This window comes from Medicago sativa, chromosome 3 (assembly GCF_051527215.1).
Source record: "Medicago sativa cultivar Bolivia chromosome 3, Bolivia_mono, whole genome shotgun sequence".
NCBI classification, from domain to species: Eukaryota; Viridiplantae; Streptophyta; class Magnoliopsida; order Fabales; family Fabaceae; genus Medicago; species Medicago sativa.
Window position 1 is genome coordinate 8069020 of NC_140751.1, and position 10635 is coordinate 8079654.

General features: G+C 33.4%; 1 protein-coding gene across 16 annotated transcripts; it reads right to left on the bottom strand.

The window, feature by feature from the left end:
• Nucleotides 1–376: 376 nt before the first annotated feature.
• On the bottom strand, nucleotides 377–3820 carry LOC146935418 (uncharacterized). 16 transcript variants are annotated; one of them, XM_085750621.1, is made up of 7 exons: nucleotides 2837–3818; nucleotides 2306–2369; nucleotides 1921–1955; nucleotides 1550–1620; nucleotides 1396–1446; nucleotides 1115–1179; nucleotides 377–455 (listed from the first exon to the last, which is right to left on the bottom strand). In XM_085750621.1, the coding sequence occupies exons 1-5, from the start codon at nucleotides 2977–2979 to the stop codon at nucleotides 1397–1399; spliced, it is 363 nt and encodes a 120-aa protein (XP_085606747.1). In that variant the 5' UTR covers nucleotides 2980–3818; the 3' UTR covers nucleotides 377–455; nucleotides 1115–1179; nucleotide 1396. The 16 variants fall into 16 exon arrangements, 7 of the variants coding, with proteins under 7 accessions (XP_085606747.1, XP_085606748.1, XP_085606751.1 ...); XM_085750622.1 differs by having other exon boundaries at nucleotides 1115–1182; XM_085750623.1 differs by lacking the exon at nucleotides 377–455 and adding an exon at nucleotides 462–625.
• Nucleotides 3821–10635: the final 6815 nt, after the last annotated feature.

Genomic DNA, 10635 nt, shown 5'->3' on the forward strand with positions numbered 1-10635 from the left:
GTATTCTCGAATGAACACTTTTTTCTCCGATGGATTTCTTTCACACAATACACTGTTTTTTTTTTGCACGTCCACAAATATATTTTCGAGTATCCTTAAAGAAAAAAATATATTTTCGAGTACATGTGTGATTTTCTATAAACACATGAAAATTTAAAAATCTCCCCTATGTTTTCCCTCGAATAATATGTTTTGATAGGTATGAGGGGTTTTTGAAGGGGTTTGATGTGAATAGCAGGTGATAGGCGTTTGAATTTAGTTTCTATGGTCATTCCCGTTGGAGTTTGGGGCTTTCACTCAAGTTTTGGTTTATGTTGGTGATGGGGGTTTAGCTGTATTTTGGTGTTGGCTTTTGGGTTTTGAGTTTTTTCTGTGAGTTTATTTTCTGTGAGTGGAAACTAATCTCATTCTCAACTCCTAAATGAACAAACCAGCACACCACAAATTGGACAACCCTGCAAGTAAAAAACCACAAAAAACAGCTATTAAAAACCCAGTCCCAAAATTATTTTGGTGTCGAATCTTCAAGAAACCCATTGTCCGCTACAGAAGATCGGTTCGACTTTTAAAGAAAGGCTTGCATACAAATGCTTTCACACAAAGTTGAAATCGTTTCACACAAATTCTGCAGCATTTGGAAAACGTGGCTCAAGATCAATGTAAAGCAATTTAATTCACTGTTGGTTATTTATATTCGGTTTTTTTTTAAGAACGGTTATTTCTATTCATACACATTCCTCAATTTATATTAAATAAATACAAATGAAAAATAAAAACCAACATCAACCATGAAACCTAAAATTAATTTTGGACAATTAGGTAGTTACAGATCTATTTTTGTTAATCAGAGCACGCATGTATGTAATAGAAATTAAGCATTGCTTTCAAGATTTGGCAGATGATTGTAGTAGGTATACATATCCACATTAAAGCATTAGGTGCATATTTAGCATGTTCGAGTATTTTTCGATTTTGACAAAAAACGTTGGAAAAAAGTAAAGCAATTGTGAAAGGTAGAAAGTACAAAGAAGAAAAAAGATGAGTGGGCACAATGTTGGCATTTTCAAAAACCGGTAACAATTAAAATTGGACTTTTAATGTTAAAAATGTGTACCTTCAAAATCTTGAATTCTTCTTCATCTATATCAAGAAGTTGAAAGGAACTTTGAGCACACCAACCTTCTTTTGCTTTCCGGTAATATATATATATATATCCCTGAAACCAAATTAGCAAAGCAACTTTAAATGAAACAAAACTTGTGTTATACTGGGTAATTCCTAGCATCCTAGCTCTATGAATTGAAAACAAACTGATATACATATAAACACTAATGGTAAGCTAGTGAGATGAACCTAGTGTGCTTCTAAAGAGACATTATAGCAACATATTATTACCTTAGTGAAGACATAAGAGGTACAGTACGTAAATCCAACCTTTAGATGAACCTAAAAAAAACAAAAAAACAAAATTAATCAATATAAGTGAGATGAATAAACAACAAAAACATAATTTCTTTATCATCAAAACATTGAGATGAATCCCATCTACCTTGAGATGAGTCAATATTAGTATACATAACTTTCTTCACTCCCGAACCTGAAATTAGAGGTGGTATCAAACTGGAAAAAAATTCAAACAAAAAACAAAAGTTACTTCCAAGTAATCTCATGCATATATGAATGCAAAATACACCATCTGCCAAGATCAAATGAGCAAAGAATCAAATAGTTATAATGGAAATTACCAAATGAGTATATAATCAAATGAATCAAGTTTAATATATAACCAACAATTAAACAAAAGTCACCATCTGGTTCCCAATATCTATTAAACATGCACTTCATGAGTATGTAGATATAGTTGGTGTGATCATATTTCAATAAAAAAAAAATATGAAGAGAGAACTAACAAATACTTACATGGAAATCCTTCGATGAACCAATTGACTTTGCATCTACAAAAATTAGAGTCACTTTTAAATCTAAAAACAACATCATTTGTAACACAAAAAGAACATGAGTGTTGAAAGTGAAATCCAATGAGGCAGAAAACATAAGGAAACATAGACAAAGGGTGATTAAATAACACTAAATGCCAGAAAACATAAGGAAACAAATCTACTGAAAATATAATATTCAATATTATAAAAAGAGAAGGAAGTAAGAACAAAAACACATTGAAAATCTGTATAAAATTGAACCAAAAGGGTGATTGGCATGAACAGATAAATGCACACAAAAAATCTGAGAATTAACTTTAAGATAATGAACACAAAAGAGATTAATAGAGATACAAAAAACTCAGTGCACTAACTTTCAGCCTTGGTCCTCCCATCCATAACAACATGGTACATGATGCAATATTAAACCTATAGTAGAAACAAATCACAAGTTGACATCCGCAAGGGATCATCAACCAAAATCAAAATGAAATTGGAATAATATAACTAACAATTGAATTGCCAGTGAAATCATAAATCAAAATCGATATCCAATTGAAAAAGAAAAAATTGAATAAGAAATTGAGAAAGAACAAATAGCTATTTATGTTTAATTGATTTGAACTTTTATGATTAAATCAGGAATGGTAAATTGAAACTTGGAGAACGATTTAATCAAGTGGGTACACAACTTGTGAAATTGTGCACCACTTTTTTTATAGGAGGGCTTACGGGAGAGAGAGAATTAGATTTAGTGAGGAAGTTTAACAGATGGCTTGGGAGACGGAGAGAATAGTGAGGTCTAACAGATGGCTTGGAAACAAAATAGGAGTAATACGTATAAAGTGTGAGTAATTAAAATATGCGTGCAAGAGTAATTAAAATGAAGGAGATACCAATTCTGCAATTTCTGGAAACTTTGATCGAATATGATTCCACTACTAAAAACTATACCATGTAATTGAAACTGAACGGAACAACAGCTGCAACACACAGGAACGGTATCGGTGGAATAGACATTGCAGTTAATCAGAATCATGAAATCGATGGTAGTGAAATTAGGGGTATACAGTTAAAACTTTATAAATTAATAATGTCAGGACCGGAGAAATTTATTAATTTAGAGAATTATTAATTTATCGATAAATTAATAATCAATAATTTAAAGAGTTTTTAAGTAATTATACTGTACATACCAAACAAAAAGACAAATTAGTCTATGCCTCTTAGAATTACGTTGCAGCGAACTTTGGGACTCAACGTAAATTAGTAACTACTGTGTTCATATGCATTGGAAATCAATAATGACTTTTGAAGTACAGTAAATGTAAACAAGAGGAACAAATGTGTTCAATGTATTCTTAATATATTTTTTTTTTCAGTTTCTATGAATTATTAATTTATGATTTTCTTGGGACCGAAAATTATAAAGGGATCTCCCGAAAAATTATTATCTTATTATTTTATCAAGTTTTTCAATTTTTTACATTGGCCCAAGTCGGGACCGGACAAATTTATTATTTTAGAGAGTTTATTAATTTACCGAGTATTAAATTAAAGAGTTTCTACTGTATATGAAATTGAAGTGAAACGGTATCGGTGGAATCGCAGAGAAGAAAGGAACTACAGTGGAGTAAACACGAAACCCGCTAATGAAAAAAAGATACAAAGGAAAGAGAGAGAGAGAGAGAGAGGGAGAGGGTTTGCGGTGGTGATGATGATAAGAGGAAGAAGAAGAAACGCGTGAGAGAGAGAGAGGAAAAACAGGAATTTGCGGCTTCGGTGGAATCGTAGAGAAGAAAGGAAAGAAACGTGTGAGAGAAAGAGAGGAAAAACAGGAATTTGCGGTTTAGAAGAAATTTGCGGCTTTTTTTATTATGTTTATCCGTTTAATTGTTTTGGTTAGGGTAAAACAGGAATTTTATTCATTAGGGCTTAGGTTTAATTAGGGCTAAAATGTTGGCATGGGTTAACTTACGTTGCAGCGAACTTTGGGACTCAACGTAAATTAGTAACTACTGTGTTCATATGCATTGGAAATCAATAATGACTTTTGAAGTACAGTAAATGTAAACAAGAGGAACAAATGTGTTCAATGTATTCTTAATATATTTTTTTTTTCAGTTTCTATGAATTATTAATTTATGATTTTCTTGGGACCGAAAATTATAAAGGGATCTCCCGAAAAATTATTATCTTATTATTTTATCAAGTTTTTCAATTTTTTACATTGGCCCAAGTCGGGACCGGACAAATTTATTATTTTAGAGAGTTTATTAATTTACCGAGTATTAAATTAAAGAGTTTCTACTGTATATGAAATTGAAGTGAAACGGTATCGGTGGAATCGCAGAGAAGAAAGGAACTACAGTGGAGTAAACACGAAACCCGCTAATGAAAAAAAGATACAAAGGAAAGAGAGAGAGAGAGAGAGGGAGAGGGTTTGCGGTGGTGATGATGATAAGAGGAAGAAGAAGAAACGCGTGAGAGAGAGAGAGGAAAAACAGGAATTTGCGGCTTCGGTGGAATCGTAGAGAAGAAAGGAAAGAAACGTGTGAGAGAAAGAGAGGAAAAACAGGAATTTGCGGTTTAGAAGAAATTTGCGGCTTTTTTTATTATGTTTATCCGTTTAATTGTTTTGGTTAGGGTAAAACAGGAATTTTATTCATTAGGGCTTAGGTTTAATTAGGGCTAAAATGTTGGCATGGGTTAACTTACGTTGCAGCGAACTTTGGGACTCAACGTAAATTAGTAACTACTGTGTTCATATGCATTGGAAATCAATAATGACTTTTGAAGTACAGTAAATGTAAACAAGAGGAACAAATGTGTTCAATGTATTCTTAATATATTTTTTTTTTCAGTTTCTATGAATTATTAATTTATGATTTTCTTGGGACCGAAAATTATAAAGGGATCTCCCGAAAAATTATTATCTTATTATTTTATCAAGTTTTTCAATTTTTTACATTGGCCCAAGTCGGGACCGGACAAATTTATTATTTTAGAGAGTTTATTAATTTACCGAGTATTAAATTAAAGAGTTTCTACTGTATATGAAATTGAAGTGAAACGGTATCGGTGGAATCGCAGAGAAGAAAGGAACTACAGTGGAGTAAACACGAAACCCGCTAATGAAAAAAAGATACAAAGGAAAGAGAGAGAGAGAGAGAGAGAGGGAGAGGGTTTGCGGTGGTGATGATGATAAGAGGAAGAAGAAGAAACGCGTGAGAGAGAGAGAGGAAAAACAGGAATTTGCGGCTTCGGTGGAATCGTAGAGAAGAAAGGAAAGAAACGTGTGAGAGAAAGAGAGGAAAAACAGGAATTTGCGGTTTAGAAGAAATTTGCGGCTTTTTTTATTATGTTTATCCGTTTAATTGTTTTGGTTAGGGTAAAACAGGAATTTTATTCATTAGGGCTTAGGTTTAATTAGGGCTAAAATGTTGGCATGGGTTAACTTACGTTGCAGCGAACTTTGGGACTCAACGTAAATTAGTAACTACTGTGTTCATATGCATTGGAAATCAATAATGACTTTTGAAGTACAGTAAATGTAAACAAGAGGAACAAATGTGTTCAATGTATTCTTAATATATTTTTTTTTTCAGTTTCTATGAATTATTAATTTATGATTTTCTTGGGACCGAAAATTATAAAGGGATCTCCCGAAAAATTATTATCTTATTATTTTATCAAGTTTTTCAATTTTTTACATTGGCCCAAGTCGGGACCGGACAAATTTATTATTTTAGAGAGTTTATTAATTTACCGAGTATTAAATTAAAGAGTTTCTACTGTATATGAAATTGAAGTGAAACGGTATCGGTGGAATCGCAGAGAAGAAAGGAACTACAGTGGAGTAAACACGAAACCCGCTAATGAAAAAAAGATACAAAGGAAAGAGAGAGAGAGAGAGAGGGAGAGGGTTTGCGGTGGTGATGATGATAAGAGGAAGAAGAAGAAACGCGTGAGAGAGAGAGAGGAAAAACAGGAATTTGCGGCTTCGGTGGAATCGTAGAGAAGAAAGGAAAGAAACGTGTGAGAGAAAGAGAGGAAAAACAGGAATTTGCGGTTTAGAAGAAATTTGCGGCTTTTTTTATTATGTTTATCCGTTTAATTGTTTTGGTTAGGGTAAAACAGGAATTTTATTCATTAGGGCTTAGGTTTAATTAGGGCTAAAATGTTGGCATGGGTTAACTTACGTTGCAGCGAACTTTGGGACTCAACGTAAATTAGTAACTACTGTGTTCATATGCATTGGAAATCAATAATGACTTTTGAAGTACAGTAAATGTAAACAAGAGGAACAAATGTGTTCAATGTATTCTTAATATATTTTTTTTTTCAGTTTCTATGAATTATTAATTTATGATTTTCTTGGGACCGAAAATTATAAAGGGATCTCCCGAAAAATTATTATCTTATTATTTTATCAAGTTTTTCAATTTTTTACATTGGCCCAAGTCGGGACCGGACAAATTTATTATTTTAGAGAGTTTATTAATTTACCGAGTATTAAATTAAAGAGTTTCTACTGTATATGAAATTGAAGTGAAACGGTATCGGTGGAATCGCAGAGAAGAAAGGAACTACAGTGGAGTAAACACGAAACCCGCTAATGAAAAAAAGATACAAAGGAAAGAGAGAGAGAGAGAGAGAGGGAGAGGGTTTGCGGTGGTGATGATGATAAGAGGAAGAAGAAGAAACGCGTGAGAGAGAGAGAGGAAAAACAGGAATTTGCGGCTTCGGTGGAATCGTAGAGAAGAAAGGAAAGAAACGTGTGAGAGAAAGAGAGGAAAAACAGGAATTTGCGGTTTAGAAGAAATTTGCGGCTTTTTTTATTATGTTTATCCGTTTAATTGTTTTGGTTAGGGTAAAACAGGAATTTTATTCATTAGGGCTTAGGTTTAATTAGGGCTAAAATGTTGGCATGGGTTAACTTACGTTGCAGCGAACTTTGGGACTCAACGTAAATTAGTAACTACTGTGTTCATATGCATTGGAAATCAATAATGACTTTTGAAGTACAGTAAATGTAAACAAGAGGAACAAATGTGTTCAATGTATTCTTAATATATTTTTTTTTTCAGTTTCTATGAATTATTAATTTATGATTTTCTTGGGACCGAAAATTATAAAGGGATCTCCCGAAAAATTATTATCTTATTATTTTATCAAGTTTTTCAATTTTTTACATTGGCCCAAGTCGGGACCGGACAAATTTATTATTTTAGAGAGTTTATTAATTTACCGAGTATTAAATTAAAGAGTTTCTACTGTATATGAAATTGAAGTGAAACGGTATCGGTGGAATCGCAGAGAAGAAAGGAACTACAGTGGAGTAAACACGAAACCCGCTAATGAAAAAAAGATACAAAGGAAAGAGAGAGAGAGAGAGAGAGGGAGAGGGTTTGCGGTGGTGATGATGATAAGAGGAAGAAGAAGAAACGCGTGAGAGAGAGAGAGGAAAAACAGGAATTTGCGGCTTCGGTGGAATCGTAGAGAAGAAAGGAAAGAAACGTGTGAGAGAAAGAGAGGAAAAACAGGAATTTGCGGTTTAGAAGAAATTTGCGGCTTTTTTTATTATGTTTATCCGTTTAATTGTTTTGGTTAGGGTAAAACAGGAATTTTATTCATTAGGGCTTAGGTTTAATTAGGGCTAAAATGTTGGCATGGGTTAACTTACGTTGCAGCGAACTTTGGGACTCAACGTAAATTAGTAACTACTGTGTTCATATGCATTGGAAATCAATAATGACTTTTGAAGTACAGTAAATGTAAACAAGAGGAACAAATGTGTTCAATGTATTCTTAATATATTTTTTTTTTCAGTTTCTATGAATTATTAATTTATGATTTTCTTGGGACCGAAAATTATAAAGGGATCTCCCGAAAAATTATTATCTTATTATTTTATCAAGTTTTTCAATTTTTTACATTGGCCCAAGTCGGGACCGGACAAATTTATTATTTTAGAGAGTTTATTAATTTACCGAGTATTAAATTAAAGAGTTTCTACTGTATATGAAATTGAAGTGAAACGGTATCGGTGGAATCGCAGAGAAGAAAGGAACTACAGTGGAGTAAACACGAAACCCGCTAATGAAAAAAAGATACAAAGGAAAGAGAGAGAGAGAGAGAGGGAGAGGGTTTGCGGTGGTGATGATGATAAGAGGAAGAAGAAGAAACGCGTGAGAGAGAGAGAGAGGAAAAACAGGAATTTGCGGCTTCGGTGGAATCGTAGAGAAGAAAGGAAAGAAACGTGTGAGAGAAAGAGAGGAAAAACAGGAATTTGCGGTTTAGAAGAAATTTGCGGCTTTTTTTATTATGTTTATCCGTTTAATTGTTTTGGTTAGGGTAAAACAGGAATTTTATTCATTAGGGCTTAGGTTTAATTAGGGCTAAAATGTTGGCATGGGTTAACTTACGTTGCAGCGAACTTTGGGACTCAACGTAAATTAGTAACTACTGTGTTCATATGCATTGGAAATCAATAATGACTTTTGAAGTACAGTAAATGTAAACAAGAGGAACAAATGTGTTCAATGTATTCTTAATATATTTTTTTTTTCAGTTTCTATGAATTATTAATTTATGATTTTCTTGGGACCGAAAATTATAAAGGGATCTCCCGAAAAATTATTATCTTATTATTTTATCAAGTTTTTCAATTTTTTACATTGGCCCAAGTCGGGACCGGACAAATTTATTATTTTAGAGAGTTTATTAATTTACCGAGTATTAAATTAAAGAGTTTCTACTGTATATGAAATTGAAGTGAAACGGTATCGGTGGAATCGCAGAGAAGAAAGGAACTACAGTGGAGTAAACACGAAACCCGCTAATGAAAAAAAGATACAAAGGAAAGAGAGAGAGAGAGAGAGAGAGAGAGAGAGAGAGAGGGAGAGGGTTTGCGGTGGTGATGATGATAAGAGGAAGAAGAAGAAACGCGTGAGAGAGAGAGGAAAAACAGGAATTTGCGGCTTCGGTGGAATCGTAGAGAAGAAAGGAAAGAAACGTGTGAGAGAAAGAGAGGAAAAACAGGAATTTGCGGTTTAGAAGAAATTTGCGGCTTTTTTTATTATGTTTATCCGTTTAATTGTTTTGGTTAGGGTAAAACAGGAATTTTATTCATTAGGGCTTAGGTTTAATTAGGGCTAAAATGTTGGCATGGGTTAACTTACGTTGCAGCGAACTTTGGGACTCAACGTAAATTAGTAACTACTGTGTTCATATGCATTGGAAATCAATAATGACTTTTGAAGTACAGTAAATGTAAACAAGAGGAACAAATGTGTTCAATGTATTCTTAATATATTTTTTTTCTTCAGTTTCTATGAATTATTAATTTATGATTTTCTTGGGACCGAAAATTATAAAGGGATCTCCCGAAAAATTATTATCTTATTATTTTATCAAGTTTTTCAATTTTTTACATTGGCCCAAGTCGGGACCGGACAAATTTATTATTTTAGAGAGTTTATTAATTTACCGAGTATTAAATTAAAGAGTTTCTACTGTATATGAAATTGAAGTGAAACGGTATCGGTGGAATCGCAGAGAAGAAAGGAACTACAGTGGAGTAAACACGAAACCCGCTAATGAAAAAAAGATACAAAGGAAAGAGAGAGAGAGAGAGAGAGAGAGAGAGGGAGAGGGTTTGCGGTGGTGATGATGATAAGAGGAAGAAGAAGAAACGCGTGAGAGAGAGAGAGAGGAAAAACAGGAATTTGCGGCTTCGGTGGAATCGTAGAGAAGAAAGGAAAGAAACGTGTGAGAGAAAGAGAGGAAAAACAGGAATTTGCGGTTTAGAAGAAATTTGCGGCTTTTTTTATTATGTTTATCCGTTTAATTGTTTTGGTTAGGGTAAAACAGGAATTTTATTCATTAGGGCTTAGGTTTAATTAGGGCTAAAATGTTGGCATGGGTTAACTTACGTTGCAGCGAACTTTGGGACTCAACGTAAATTAGTAACTATTGTGTTCATATGCATTGGAAATCAATAATGACTTTTGAAGTACAGTAAATGTAAACAAGAGGAACAAATGTGTTCAATGTATTCTTAATATATTTTTTTTTTCAGTTTCTATGAATTATTAATTTATGATTTTCTTGGGACCGAAAATTATAAAGGGATCTCCCGAAAAATTATTATCTTATTATTTTATCAAGTTTTTCAATTTTTTACATTGGCCCAAGTCGGGACCGGACAAATTTATTATTTTAGAGAGTTTATTAATTTACCGAGTATTAAATTAAAGAGTTTCTACTGTATATGAAATTGAAGTGAAACGGTATCGGTGGAATCGCAGAGAAGAAAGGAACTACAGTGGAGTAAACACGAAACCCGCTAATGAAAAAAAGATACAAAGGAAAGAGAGAGAGAGAGAGAGGGAGAGGGTTTGCGGTGGTGATGATGATAAGAGGAAGAAGAAGAAACGCGTGAGAGAGAGAGAGAGGAAAAACAGGAATTTGCGGCTTCGGTGGAATCGTAGAGAAGAAAGGAAAGAAACGTGTGAGAGAAAGAGAGGAAAAACAGGAATTTGCGGTTTAGAAGAAATTTGCGGCTTTTTTTATTATGTTTATCCGTTTAATTGTTTTGGTTAGGGTAAAACAGGAATTTTATTCATTAGGGCTTAGGTTTAATTAGGGCTAAAATGTTGGCATGGGTTAACTTACGTTGCAGCGAACTTTG

What these genes read in the sequence shown, in the direction of transcription:
- LOC146935418 (XM_085750621.1), bottom strand. Translation starts at nt 2,979, where the DNA reads ATGATTCTGATTAACTGCAATGTCTATTCCACCGATACCGTTCCTGTG. An exon ending in TTCCAGAAATTGCAGAATTG is followed by an intron (nt 2,370 to 2,836) that starts GTATCTCCTTCA and finishes TTTCTACTATAG; the next exon opens with GTTTAATATTGCATCATGTA. An exon ending in TAATATTGACTCATCTCAAG is followed by an intron (nt 1,447 to 1,549) that starts GTAGATGGGATT and finishes TGTTTTTTTTAG; the next exon opens with GTTCATCTAAAGGTTGGATT.